The 13,873-nt window shown below is 43.4% G+C and overlaps 3 protein-coding genes across 3 annotated transcripts in view; 1 reads left to right on the forward strand and 2 right to left on the reverse strand.

Moving 5' to 3' along the window:
• Window positions 1–13,873, reverse strand: part of LOC126557109 (F-box/LRR-repeat protein 7) — a 440,460-nt gene that overhangs the window by 337,090 nt on the left and 89,497 nt on the right. The gene's annotated exons all lie outside the window — the stretch shown is intronic.
• Window positions 1–13,873, reverse strand: part of LOC126556930 (bumetanide-sensitive sodium-(potassium)-chloride cotransporter-like) — a 146,775-nt gene that overhangs the window by 74,310 nt on the left and 58,592 nt on the right. The window lies entirely within an intron of this gene.
• LOC126556910 (polycomb protein Scm) lies at window positions 1,054–4,945 on the forward strand. The gene is made up of 3 exons (XM_050212467.1): window positions 1,054–3,385; window positions 4,068–4,720; window positions 4,784–4,945. Exons 1-3 carry the CDS (start codon window positions 1,066–1,068, stop codon window positions 4,916–4,918), a joined length of 3,108 nt encoding a protein of 1,035 aa, XP_050068424.1. The 5' UTR covers window positions 1,054–1,065; the 3' UTR covers window positions 4,919–4,945.

Below are 13,873 nucleotides of genomic sequence, written 5' to 3' on the forward strand. Positions count from 1 at the left end.
AAATTAATAAGCATTTGTAAAATAAGTAAGCAATAAAATCATTTTGAAAGGAGCGCGAAGAGACGAACAGACACACGCATTAATCATTCCGTAAGCATTTGAACTGTGTGTTGTAAACGTAATAATCGCTTATGCGCTATCTCTTTCTCTCCCTCGAATACGTCTATCTCGCTTTTGTTTTGGCAAAAAAGATGACAGCGTCTGTTTGGCATCATCGATCCGGGGTAGTGATGGGCAACAGCCTTATAACTTTATGACGTGGAAAAATGCAATTGTTAAACCATATTACGGTTTATATTGATTTTTTATCCTATTCCGCTGTTGTTTAACGTGTTATTTCTATCACTTTCACTGCTTCCCCTAAGCATTTATGTAAAACAATAAAATTCCTTCAGATTTGCAGTTACAAGATGGCGGATTAGCGTGCCCACCACTAATCAAACAACAAATGCGAAGCAAAAAAAGGCTTGCGCTTCTAGTTAGACGTGTTGCAGAAAACAAATTTCGCGTGCGCAATATTGTAAACACAGTAAAAATGTTCGATTGTTAGAGAAAATTCGCATTCGGAAAGGAGTTTGCTGTAGGTTTTCCTTGGCAAAGTATCGATTCATCGTTATTAAAACGGAATCTTGTTCATTTACAGAACAGCGCGCGTCATCCCGGTCGGTCTCGCACATAGAAGCGTAGGTTTGCATCTATCCAGTGTGATACGGAAGGACAAGAGGGTAGGGCGCGAGTGTAAAAGTGCGATATAATTCGCGCGGATATAATTCGCGATCCACAACCATTTTACCAGCGGATATCGGTTATCTTGAAAAGTGAACCAACAATTAGGTCATCCAGTGTGCCGCTAGATGTATTGCGTTTGTGCGATAAAATGAAAATCCTGCGAATGGAAGAATGAAACGGGTGGTTGGGCTTTAAGGTTCACTGAAAACGAACTACCTGCTGTGGCTATGCCGTATGCTAAAGTGGTACTTTGGTCCTGTGAAGTGTAAAGTGTTACGATTATCGATTCACAACCGCTTATTCAGACAGTGCGTCCCTGTACGGTAATGCTGCACGATGTCCGATACCGCTGAAACACCCGATAAATCATCTACGGATAAGAAAAAGGCCGATACGAACGCTTCGAGCAATTCGAATTCTACCGCAACAAACAGTACCAACAATAATGACCGGGAGGAAAGAAGCAAAGCAGCCACGGTCAGTTCGAGTTCATCGAAATCGAACGAAACGAACGATAGAAAAAAGGTAAACAATAGTTCGGAAGATGGTGGTGGTAGTAGCAATGCTGTTAGTACCAGAACCTTAAAACGGTTGTCCGATGGAAATACCGGGAATGCTTCGGCAGCCTCAAGCACTAGCACCGTTGCTTGCAAAACCGAAGATCGAAGTCCACCGCTCGGTGGCAACAATGGAGTGTCCGGGTCCCAAACTTGCGGCATGTGCCTGGAGGTGAAAAGTTCGCTGAAATACATTCTGCCGATGGAGGGCAATACCAAGGCGTTCTGCTCCGAGTCGTGCATTTTGGAGTACCGCAAGAATTGTGAGCGAACCTGCATACAGTGCGATAACGTTGTACGAGAGAACGCTCCAAAGCCCAATTTCTGCTCTACCTTCTGTTTGAAAAAGTTCCAGAAAAAAAGATCTCTCAACCTAGCGGAATCGGTTGATGATGGAAAGCCAAACGGTAGCAGCAGCAACAACAACAACAACAATAACAACACGAATAGCCATAATCATAACAACAGTTCCAACGGCAGTTCGAACGGTGGAGGCCGCCGTAGTGGTAATATTTCTCCTGGACGAACTCAACCGTCATCGACTCGCATTAGTCCGGTAACCACGACGCAAGCTGGTGCGTTTCAGTACGAAAGCTTTCACGTGTTCGACTGGTCGGAGTATCTGCGCGAAACGGGCAGCATGCCGGCACCGACGGAATGTTTCAAGCAGGCAAAAGCTCCCCCGAAGAATGAGTTCAAAATTGGCATGAAGCTGGAAGCACTCGATCCGCGCAATATCACCTCAACGTGTATCGCGACCGTTGTCGGTGTGCTCGGATCGCGGCTGCGTTTGCGGCTGGATGGCGGCGATAATAAGAACGACTTTTGGCGATTGGTCGATTCGAACGAAATTCATCCGATAGGGCACTGCGAAATGTCGGGTGAGATGTTGAAGCCACCGCTTGGCTTCCGGTTGAACGCGAGCAGTTGGCCAACGTTCCTGTCGAAAACGTTGAACGGAGCGATAATGGCACCGGATGATATTTTCGTACCGGAACCACCAACCCCGAAGTACAATCTGTTTCAAGTGGGACAAAAGCTGGAAGCCGTTGATAAGAAAAACCCTCAGCTGATCTGTTGTGCAACGGTAAATGAGGTAAAAGACGATCAGATTCACGTAACGTTCGACGGTTGGCGTGGTGCGTTCGATTACTGGTGTCGGTACGACTCGCGGGACATTTTTCCGGTAGGTTGGTGTGCTGCCAGCTGCCATCCGATGCAGCCGCCGGGCCAGAAGAGCAAGCTAGACGGTAATGGCCATCGATCCAAGGGCGGACGGTCTTCGTTTGCGATGGTTTCGGATTCGTCGGACACGATGCAACCGGTCACGCTGGTAACGGCCCATTTTCACAGCCGGTGTAGAGGTGGACCGCACATTAACAGCTCCAAGTTACCGTCGATGGTTACTGCACCGAACCACCAGACGTTGGCCAAGCTGTGTTTGCAGGAAGTGCTGGCAGCTTCACACGATCAATCGCTACTCTCACCGCTGCTGTTCAGTCTCGAGGGTGATGTGCATATCGTGCCGGCGGCTGGGAAGAATTTTACCGTCAAAATACCGGCCTATATCAAACAGAAGGGAAACGCGGGCGTTTCGGAGTTTCTCGATATGCTATGCACGTCGTGTCAGGCCTGCCCAAAGCTGATCACGCTCGAACCGGGCCCGGAACAGTGCGAAGACTGTTTCCTGCATTCGACTCCTTTAAAGCGCGCGATCAAGACGGAACCACGGGCAACGGCAGCAGCTAGTCCGCCACCGACCGCTGCATCCTCACCGAAAGCATCCGCTACCGGGCGGGCATGTGCCGGCGGGCCTGAGCTACGGTCGACAAAAGAAACGTCAAAGGAAAAGGATTCACAGCTAAGGAGTCCTTCACCGAAGCGGCGGGCGGTTGCCAGTAGCAGTGAACGAAAGGAAACGGATCGTACTGGAGAGGAAATAAAGACGAGCCCCAGCAGCTCGTCTTCGGTATCGGTCAATACCAAGAAGGAACGCAATGAGCCAAGCTCATCGGTCTCAACCACTACAACGACGATGAACGCAAAATTAACGCCTAAAACTAGTTCGCCCAATCGATCTGCTAGAACGGATACGTCCGGTAAGTGCCCTTTTTTTTAGAGAAAATTATGTTTTGTTATTAGTTTTTCTTAATGGGATAAGCCAAAACAACAAGGATAGAATGCTGGGCTGAGAATACTGCACAGAGTCGTGACTGCTGTGTGATTAAGTTGTAGCCCTGATGTACAGATTGCGGCACAACAAATTATTCAAATTTTTTGCCAGTAGTGGCCAACCTTGGAAAAACACACATGTATGAATTTGATAGCTACCAGTCGATTAGATGAGGAGTTAATGTGTTTTGAGCGGAGCTGATATGATGCAAAGCATGGATTAAAACGTATTTGGTGGGCTGATCCATAGATGATTGATTTTTGATGGGTAAAAACACTGTCACTGTCACTGTAAAAACCAAGCAATGGCTTGATAGGTGTTACCCGTGTTCTGCACAATGACCGCCGGCACAGCCGCTGCAAATCTGAAAAAGGTTGTTTCGCAAGGAAATATTAGTAATTTTCAAAAATGTTTTTGGATAATTGTAAAACCACATTGATGGAGTTAACAGAAGCTTTGGAATTGGAGCTTTGAAATTTAAGGAACTTCTAAGGAAATCATTTTCAATCCCCGTGGCTAGGACTAAGACTATCCACTTGTAAATACTTAAACTAAAATAAAAAAAAGTATAAGCACTCTTCTTTTCCTTGGTTTTATTATGGGTTCAGGAGCGTTATCGTCTAGTTCGTCCACAGTTACGACGGTGGCCACTTCATCTACAACGAATCAACACAAATCGTCTACTGCAACGGCACCGGTCAGTCAACCCACATCGTCGACCACCGTGTCGACGACGAGCAGCAGTAGCAAACCGATCACCACCACCGGTACGGCGTCCATCAAGCTGGAAGACCAAACTGGTAACGTGACCGACGTCGGCGCGGCTCAAGCGACTGCCGCCGTTGCAGCAACCTCCGCATTGACGGTACCTACAGTGGCAGCTGCTGTTCCGTACCATCCGGCACCGATCGTATCGCCACTGATACCGAGTGCTTGTACTGTTGGGCCTGCCGTCGCAATGACGACCGTACCAGCTTCTCTCATACCCATAGTTGCGGCACCGTCCTCGAATCCGTATCATCAACCGATGACGAATGCGGCCCCGGCCGGACCACACGCTTGTGCTAATACGGGCGGTGTCGGCAGTTACTATAACGCCGCACAATCCACCATGATGCCGGCAGTAGTGCCATCGATAGCCCCCGCTGTAGCGCAGATGCCTCGCGGACAGACGACCGACTGGACGATTGAGGACGTGATACAGTTTATCGCTGTACAGGATCCATCGCTCGCTATCCATGCGGAATTGTTCCGCAAGCATGTAAGCAGTCGTTTTCTGAGTGTCTAAATTGCCTTCTAATCTCGCATATGTTCTGCATTTTAGGAAATCGATGGAAAAGCGCTGCTACTGATTAATAGCGAAATGATGATGAAGTATATGGGGCTGAAGCTGGGACCGGCACTAAAAATCTGCAATCTGGTCAGTCGCGTTAAAGGTCGACGGCACAACCTTTGTTAAATGTAAATTATACTGTGTAGCAAGTACCTTGTTGTGGGGCGAGAGAAACAATCCATGAAAGGTTATTACAATGGACGGTTCTTATTGGACGTGGAATGTTGTACCTTTTTTCGTTGTACTGTCGTTTCTTCGACTGATCTACCCATACATGGTACACTTCTTGGGGCAATATTTGTGAAAATTTTTCGAGTGAAAAATTAAGAAGTTTTGGTTCCCAAGCACCGTATGTGCATGCGGTAGATATTCTGAAGTTTATTTAAGAATCATTTTGAATCATTTATTTTCATAAAATAAATAATCAAATTCTATGAAAATGATAACAACGCATGACGAAGCAATGGACACTTTGGTGTGTGAAAAAACTGATTTTAATGTATGCTGTCGCCGGCTTCTTCTTGGTATGAGATGCTAGACTCATACCAATTAGCCAGATAGTTAGTCCTTGCTATTGTGTAACGGTCCAAAAAGGGATTGTTATCCACTACTGCCATCTATAAGATCGGCTAGGAATTATTTGCATTCGCTGGCCAGTGCTGAGTAACTACAGTCTATGGCTCCTTTTGGTTGAATTATGGAACTCTTTTGATCAATGTGTCTAATGTTGATAGAGTTAAAACACATACGTAATTTGAATATTAATTATATGTAAAGATTGTGTATTTCTAGTTCTACCGAGAATACTTCATCATTTAAATGAAGAAATGCTTTTGTTTTTGACAACATCTCAACTGCATTGTACCGCATCGTTGGTCTTAATTAACATACGGATTCGGACCAAAGTAGTATTTAGCAAGCAGGATGGAGTCCAATTTTCATCTGGCATATTCTAGTATGTTATCTACACTGATTTTCATTTCAGTGAAATATTGTTTGGATGAATGCAAAATGTAATTTGAAATAGCTACTTTGTCCAATCAAGTTTTCGCTTCCGTTTGTTATCTACACTGATTGTTTCTCCATTCAGGTAGAGTTAGTTTTGTTTTATACATGCCTCGAATGTATATCCCCGCAGCAGTGTATTTGGAACTCCTTAGGAACCTCAACTAAACAATTGTTTGAGTTGGTTATCGCATTATGTTTAGCACATAGAAATATGTGAATGATTTCAAAAAACAGGTTTAGAAATTTGTAGTTTTCTGATGACCAACAGGTAGGGTTTTACCGCTTAGGTTTGACTATAAGACTCTTTCCAATATGTAACATAACAATAGCAAAACGAAAATAGAATGAACAGATAATTTAGTAATATGTGGTAGAAGTGCAACAAACACAATTGTCCAGCATGAATCAAACTGCACGCAAGTGCAAAACATGATAACCATAAATTAAATAATAACGCATCATAAGCTCATCAGAAATATGCAAGTAACAAAAACAAAAGACCTACACACACTCACACTGGCTATGCAAATGATCTAACTATCAACAGAATTCCTCAACTCCACGAAATCAGCAGCACTTTAAACTCATGTACCGAATTAAAAAAATTACATTTCCCATTTACCTTATCTTTCATATAATTTTCATGCTCAAATTCTCTTCTCGGTAGGATAGAGAACATTCGTCTGTCCATATGAAACCAAATCGATTGTAGGCTATCAAAATTCGAAATCTTATCATAATTGGAAAGCAACGTGTACACAAAAAGAACATTAATCAGCAGTATGGGCGTGTTGAGTGGTTTAGGATCAAAGTGAAATTTATGTCCACTAGGACATTTGAACAGAAACACAAACACATATACAACATGTACTCTTAGCTCAAAGAAGAAAGAATGGTGATCCAATATCAATACTTCTTAATAAATACAAGGAAAGTGGCGTACAGAAATAAAGAGTGAGGTGCGTAAAGAGAATAACATAATTTTATCATAATTTTGTTTTGTTTTGTTTTTTTTTTATGGGGGATTAACACCCCTCGAACGACAACAATTTCCCAAACAAAGAAAGCAAATAATTTTCTTACTACCGTACACTCGGGTGTTATGTGATAGCGTCCAAGAGCGTATTAAAAAAAAAGAAGATAGAAATGGAACCACAGCTCATAAAGGTGGGAACGACAATACACGTCGTTTGATAAGCCATATTCGTATGTACTTTTAGTAAGGTTTTTGCGTAAAAATAGTCATGTTGAGGATTGTTTAGTGAACCGACCATCCCCAATATTAAGAGGAAAGTTAGAAGATTTGCCCCATACCAAACCACTTTATGCACTGGGTTTGACAAAAGATTTGCCTGCACTCCACCACCAAAATGCTAGACTTCTAGGCAGATAGAGCGGTAAGGACACAACAGAAGCACGTGAGAGAAAAAGACGTTATGCGTAGCAGGAGGGATGAGCCTTAGTAATCTTCTCGAGTTTTGAACCGAACGAACATCTGAAACTTGGAATAACGGAAACAATGGAGCCAACAACAAAAATTAAGAAGATGTTTTAACCTTTTTCTTTGTAGCTCATCCTTTTTTATTTTACATTCTTCATAAGAATTCTGTTTATTTGTTCAATTTTTTGTGTTTATAATATTCTTACGTCGTCCGGTTCGGTTGCTGCATATTTTATAATTATTAGGACGGCAGTCCTGTGTTTCCGTCGTCGGCTTCTTATCCCTTCCGCCACCGTCTCTAGCACACCCTGTATGCGAAAAACACACATTTGTACTTTGTGATATCTGTTCTCACCCAATAAAGAGCAAAAACAACTTGTAAAACATCGTGGCTAAAGTTGCGTTTGAAACCCCTGTCCTGCATGAGATGTTTTTTCTCTCCTCGTTGGTTGGCACTGTGTCAACACTGTATGCTGCAACATATCATTTTCAACCCCTGAATGTTTGTGTGTGTGTGCATGTTTGTTTTTTAGTACAGCATCAAAGCAATCGAAACATATGATCGTTTTGTAGCGCGCGAGTTCCATCTCGATACCGGCACGAAGCTCGTCGAGGAATGTATGGAAAACCGGTTTTCCCTCTCATCAGCACAGCAGAGGCAGCATAGCATAAAACACGAGAAAGAGAGAATCGAGCAGCATAATGTTGAGAGAGTTTGGACGCGTGTTGCGGCGCTCGCAGCAGCGAAACTGTTATGTTGCACGCTTGGCGGGAGTCGACCCATGTCGCAGTTCGTAGCCGTTGTTAGCTCGGACCGGTCGAATCCGTACGTACGTTGCTGGTGGTAGTGAACGCCATCGTCATCATCAGCATCATCGCTTGGCACTACCAAGTCTGGGAACTCGACACCTACAGCACGGGTACGCATACATACACATCCAAGCGGTCCAGAGGGCAAGTGATCATCAGCGAAACCGCGCGGTGGGTGCGTAGCAGCTAATGATGGACCTCCTCCAGCTTGGTTGTGTGTGTGGTGCTGCGAATAGCACGTTGGGTTTGTCGGACCGTGTGCGTTGAATTGTGTTCGGTGAGGCGCTCGTACACGCAAAGCAGCTTTCGATCGTGCTTTGCCAAGCTAGCTGGGCGTGCGTGCGTCATTCTGTACGCAGTATCTTCCAAGTGTCACCAGCGTTTTAAAAGCGAAGAGATATTGAAGACGAAGTTTTAAGATAAAGAATCACCTGAGTTGTCCGTTTCCGTAAGCGTAAGTGTAAGTGGTGTATCCGTAGTTATGCACAAGTGTGCCCGAAAAAAATAATCCAAACGCCACGGAAAACACGGATCGTGCTGAGGAAGTTTTGTTTGATGAAGATAATTAAGTTTACCTAAGGTGGGTTTCTGCTGCCAACACCCCTTAGTAAGAGTGTTTTTGTGTGTCTATGGAGCTTTAAAATGAAGATCATTCAAGCAGAAGAAAGTAATCAGTAAACCGTGTCCAGTGCAGTTTTGGGGAATCAAGTCCAACTTTTGATGTGCTGATGGTTTGACACCATTCGAAAGAACCTCATCACGCTGTTCGCTGCTTCGAGCATCGGAGAAACTGTATCAGACGATCGTTACCGATCGGAAAGCAGCATACAAAAAAACGAAAGATCGCACCGCTTGCTTGGGAGAATAGGAAAGAAACCCTTCAATTGTCATCTCACTGGGGGGGCGCCGTACACAACTAGAAAATGGTAAGTTTTACTGTAACCAGTGCACTGTATTCAGTTGCATTCGTCGTTATTGGCAAGTTTTCTTAGCTGTTCTTTGTTTTGCTATTCGATCAACGATTGCACAAAACATATAGAAAATTCCATTGCAATCCCCACACCGGCGATGCCATACTCGAATTTCTGCCAACATAAAGCAAATTTTTGTTCGCTTCGCTAATGACGGGCATGTTTTCGCGAGCTCAAGTTTGGTGTTTTCTTCTGTCTGGTGTACTGGTGTTACACGGCTCTTCTCGCTTTTAGCCCCTTTGTGTGGTACGGCAAGGAGGTGGGCGAGCCGGTTCTGTGGGCCGATCCATCAGAACCACTACCACCTGCATGCGGACGTGAACGCATTCATACGTGGAGAGGGGGGAGGGGGGGGGGGGAGCAAGATACCAAACGCGAAAAAAAGGTAACCATTCGCTGGTGTGCTGGAGTGTGGTGCAGTTTTCGGGCCTTGTGTCTTACACGAACCAGCGGCACATCTGGTGGGCAGCTGACGACTCTTTTTGATTTTGCTGGCTTTCGTGTTGTTTGTTTTATATTATGCTTCCCTTGGCCCGTCGATGAACTCAGCATCTGCGTGATCTCATGGGCAGAGGTGCATTTATACGTTTATTTTTATTAACATATCTATCTAAATTTATCTGGCCAGGTTGTGAAGAAACAATTCGACCTCAAAAATTAACATTCTTTTGCACTTGCTGTTTCAAAATTGTATGTGATTCTTACTATTTTAATCGGAGTTGTTCGGTGGTTCAGTTGGGAGACACTTTGCTAACATGAAGAGACTGGTATCAAATCTTATTAGGATCCTCTCCATGTATTCAAAATTTGATGTACGCATAAATGGCTATCTGCAAGACCTATGCAAGATTTCCAAAGCATCAAAGAAGAAAAGCGTCAGAAGACTTCACTAATGGCAAAATAATTTAATTTACCTTGTTCTACTGTTTGAAATAGCATTCTAGCAGCATGTAGCTTCTCTAATAGACTCTAAAACATGCAATCAGAAAGCGTTTTACCAGCAGTTTCCCATTACCGGTTAGCTACGCTGCCATTTTGCGGTAATAAGTGTGTCAACGTGCGACGACCGCTTATGTTGCGAACGTACATGCCACTACTGTTATCCTATCCGTTCGTATCGCTTCAAGGCACGAGAAGCCACGTGAACCACGAAACGAGAGCATAAAACAGAATAAAACTGCATATGATGGTGCATACCATACGCAAAAGTCGCGAATAAACAAATGGTGAAAAAATTAACCCGAAACTGGTGCTGTCGGTTGCAAGAAATGACCATTCCAGCTTGGCGCAGGCTGGCCTGGTTGGTGGGCAACAATGTTGGTAAGCATCGTGACCGTAAATGGGATGTTTTAGTTTAAAACGAACGTGTCTGCCGTGTCGGTTCGTTTTTGCTTTATTTGGGTGGAAGGCATAGAGGAAATTGGGTTGGCATGGGTTCTGGCGTGGACAAATGCAAGGGAGTAAAAATTCTCAAATTATGTCGTATTACGTTCGGGATCGTGATTTTTCTTTAAACAGTTAGGTAGTCTTCGTGCATTTGTTAACATAACTTTAGTAAAAAATGTAAATAATGTTTGATCGTTTTCATAACTCGTTTACTTTGCTTGTCATCGTATCGAAATACGTTCGAATTCTTTCTCGACATTTTTTGGTTTAATAAAAACTGTCTGCCAATACCTTTTTGCCCACATTGTTCCGTGACATGGAAATATGGAAAATCACCACTCACACACACACGGAAGCTGGACATGTATTGTAATGCAAATAGCTGGCCCGAATAAATATTATACCGACCAAGTTTGTCAGCCGTCCATCCATCCATCCGAGCCAAATCACAGCTCACAGAACATTTCACTTTTATTCCGCCCAACGGGCAATCGTTATGCACCGAGCTAAACATAATTTGAATTCGTGGAAAAAAGTGCAATTTTCCTTTTCTCCGTAGTTCAATATTTTTCCCAACCCTTTTATAGCGGTTTTCCCATTTGCATTTTATACACACACACACAAATAAAAAACTGGTTCGAGTGCATTTCAATCAAACGTAAGCCGAACGAGAGTGTGTGGGAGGCATTTTTTTTTTTGTTAAACGCTCCGCAAGCGTTAGCGTTATGTTAAAAATAGTTAACGAACAGATGACAAAGTTTAACACGCACCGTCTCGCGGGCCAGCGGACTCGCTACGGCACACCAACTTCATTACCATTATCACCATTATTAGACGACTGCAAAAAAAAAAACAAACTTTTCCCTTTTCTGGTCTGGTCTGGTCTGGTGGCGCACCTCACTCGCCAGCTAGCTATTATCTTTTGGCTGCACCGACTAGTGCTACCGGCTAGAGGCGACACATCTGTCCAATTAGTGCGCTAGTAGATGCTGCCGATGATGATGCTGATGATGATTCGGTTTAGCACGGGCCCGTTAGCATTAGTCACACGGTCTCTTATGTTCCGCCGCTTTGGCTGCTCATTTGCTTTTGCACGCTCGAGTGCACACTGCGGTTCCGTGGCCATTGGTTTATTGGTTTTTCACTTTTGTATTTTCCGTCGTTCCTGTCCGCGTCCCTTTGGACCCCTCGCGGTTCTTTGGTACTGTTTGTTGTGTCGTTGTTAGGAACGGACGTGCTGTAGTTTGTTTCTCTTGTTTCGTTTCGGTTTCAATGAGAGAGTTTCAATTTTTCTTGTTGCTTTCCATGTTTCCCAACTTGGCGATTCTATTAGGCCGTTGGGGATGGGGAAAATTGTTCAATTTTGTTCACTTGGCTTCACTTATCAAATATGCATAAAACAGATGTATGATAGGTTTTGAACCTTTGCATATTTTGTAGAATTTTTTTCAACAATTTCCCATGACACATTTACAATTAATTACGGTTCATTGGAATGGGAAACATTATTTTATCAGAGCCATGCTTATCTGCTGCATCTATCGTGACTCTCAATTACTCTCTGATTCAAGAAATCTCCCTATCGTTTTTCTTGAAAATGACTCTATTCATCGAAATTCGGCTTCACTCATCTGCCTATTTCTATTCAAAAGTTCATGTAATCAAACATATAACCTTTCGATGCCCGTTATGCAAAACGATTAGTCTTATTATCATTACGTTGGTCTCAAAATAGTTCTGAGTTCTAGGAATCTCTTAGCCATCATATATGTTTCTGTGAAGGTTATTTTGCATGACTGCGCCAGTGAGCTGGGCTTGCCAGTTTACTCTTTAATCTGGCGCTAGAAAGGGCCATCCGTGACTGGAAGGTGAGATCTTCGGAGACCATTTTATATACTTCGATCCTGATTCTGGTATAAACAAGTGACATGATCGGTTTAAGGCTCTCAAACGTAGTATAAGCTTACCAAAAGATCAAGCAAGTGACACTAAATCTCTGGTAGGAGATTTATGAGGTGAAAACCAAAATAAAGGTAGTACTCCCTACTAATAACCACGAATTTACGCCGAGACGAAGTATAGATTGGTGATCACAGCTTTGAAGATGTCCAAGACTTTGCCTGCGTATCTGGGATCAAAAGTCAACGTCGATAACAGCGTAGACGTTGAGACACGCACAACCGTGCTGGCTGGTCGTTCGGTCATACTGTTGTTTGTGTACTGAAACTTCTCCACTCAAAACATCTGTCGCGATGAGTGAAGCTCTAACCGAAACGTCTTTAATGCATAGACTCGACCTACAAAAAGAGTCGCTTTTATCCTTGGAGAAACAACTGACTTTGTACTGTTAAAAAGTTTAACATTAGCAGGATATTTGATTTGCTCCAATGAGCTCAGCTGTCTATATATGCTAATCATCTAACCATCTGATTGGGTCTGATCCTCCCTTTTTCTTACTCTCTTCTTGTCTTGACGACCTTCTAGGTCACGCCGGCCATCGAATGGTTTACTAGACTTGCCGATACCAAGTAGTTGGATTGTCAGGCTTCAGTATGGCTGGAATTTGAACTCCGGTTCTGTCGTGTAAGAATCAGCGCCACTATCACCAACACTGCTGGGCTGTCCCTTATTGGGCTCCTCTTTTCATGCGTTATTTGTCCCCTTAGGTTCCATGTTTTCAGATAGTATGGGTAGTACCGGTTGCAGTGGTAGTGCTATTTTTCATACAGGACCGGTAGTTTAATTCTGTCCCGATCGTCTTCTGCTATTTTGCGTTCTGATACTATCTAGCGACGGGTAAAACAAAGTCAAGGAATGTCAGTAACGGCAGGACAAGACCTCTCAAGGTATTCGAATCATAATAGAAGAAAAATAGTATGTTATATGGTGTGACATTTAATATCAGTGAAAGCACAAAGGATTGGCTACAAGTTGTCTTGTTTTGTAGCTATCCGAGAATATAATAAATAATTTAAGAGTTTAAATGCTCTGCTTTCTCCTTTGAATTGCTCTTCTTCTTCTTGGCTTAACGACCTCTAAGGTAACACCGGCCATCAGATGACTTACTAGACTTGCTGATACCACGTAGTTGGTTAGTCAGTCCTCACTACGGAGGGACGATCCGGATGGGATTTGAACCCCGGTCCAGCCGCTTGAAGACCGACGGCGCTGTCGCCTGCTCCACCGGGGCGCCCCTGAATTGAATTGCTCTATTTTGTTAATAAAACCGTTTTATTTAAAACAACTAAAAAAATAGTTTACAAAAGCAAAGTGGGGTACATGTAGGAACGGCGTACAGGTTTTACAAAGAACATTTAAGGATAATTTCATTAATCACAGCAGTGTTGTTTTCAACAATATGGATGACGTAGTTTGTAAACAAACGTAGGATGGGAATCCTCTTACTTATGCTAATATGACATTTTAAAATTTCTTTAAATAACTTCTATAAATTTTCCTTTAAAC

This window comes from Anopheles maculipalpis, chromosome 2RL (assembly GCF_943734695.1).
Source record: "Anopheles maculipalpis chromosome 2RL, idAnoMacuDA_375_x, whole genome shotgun sequence".
NCBI classification, from domain to species: Eukaryota; Metazoa; Arthropoda; class Insecta; order Diptera; family Culicidae; genus Anopheles; species Anopheles maculipalpis.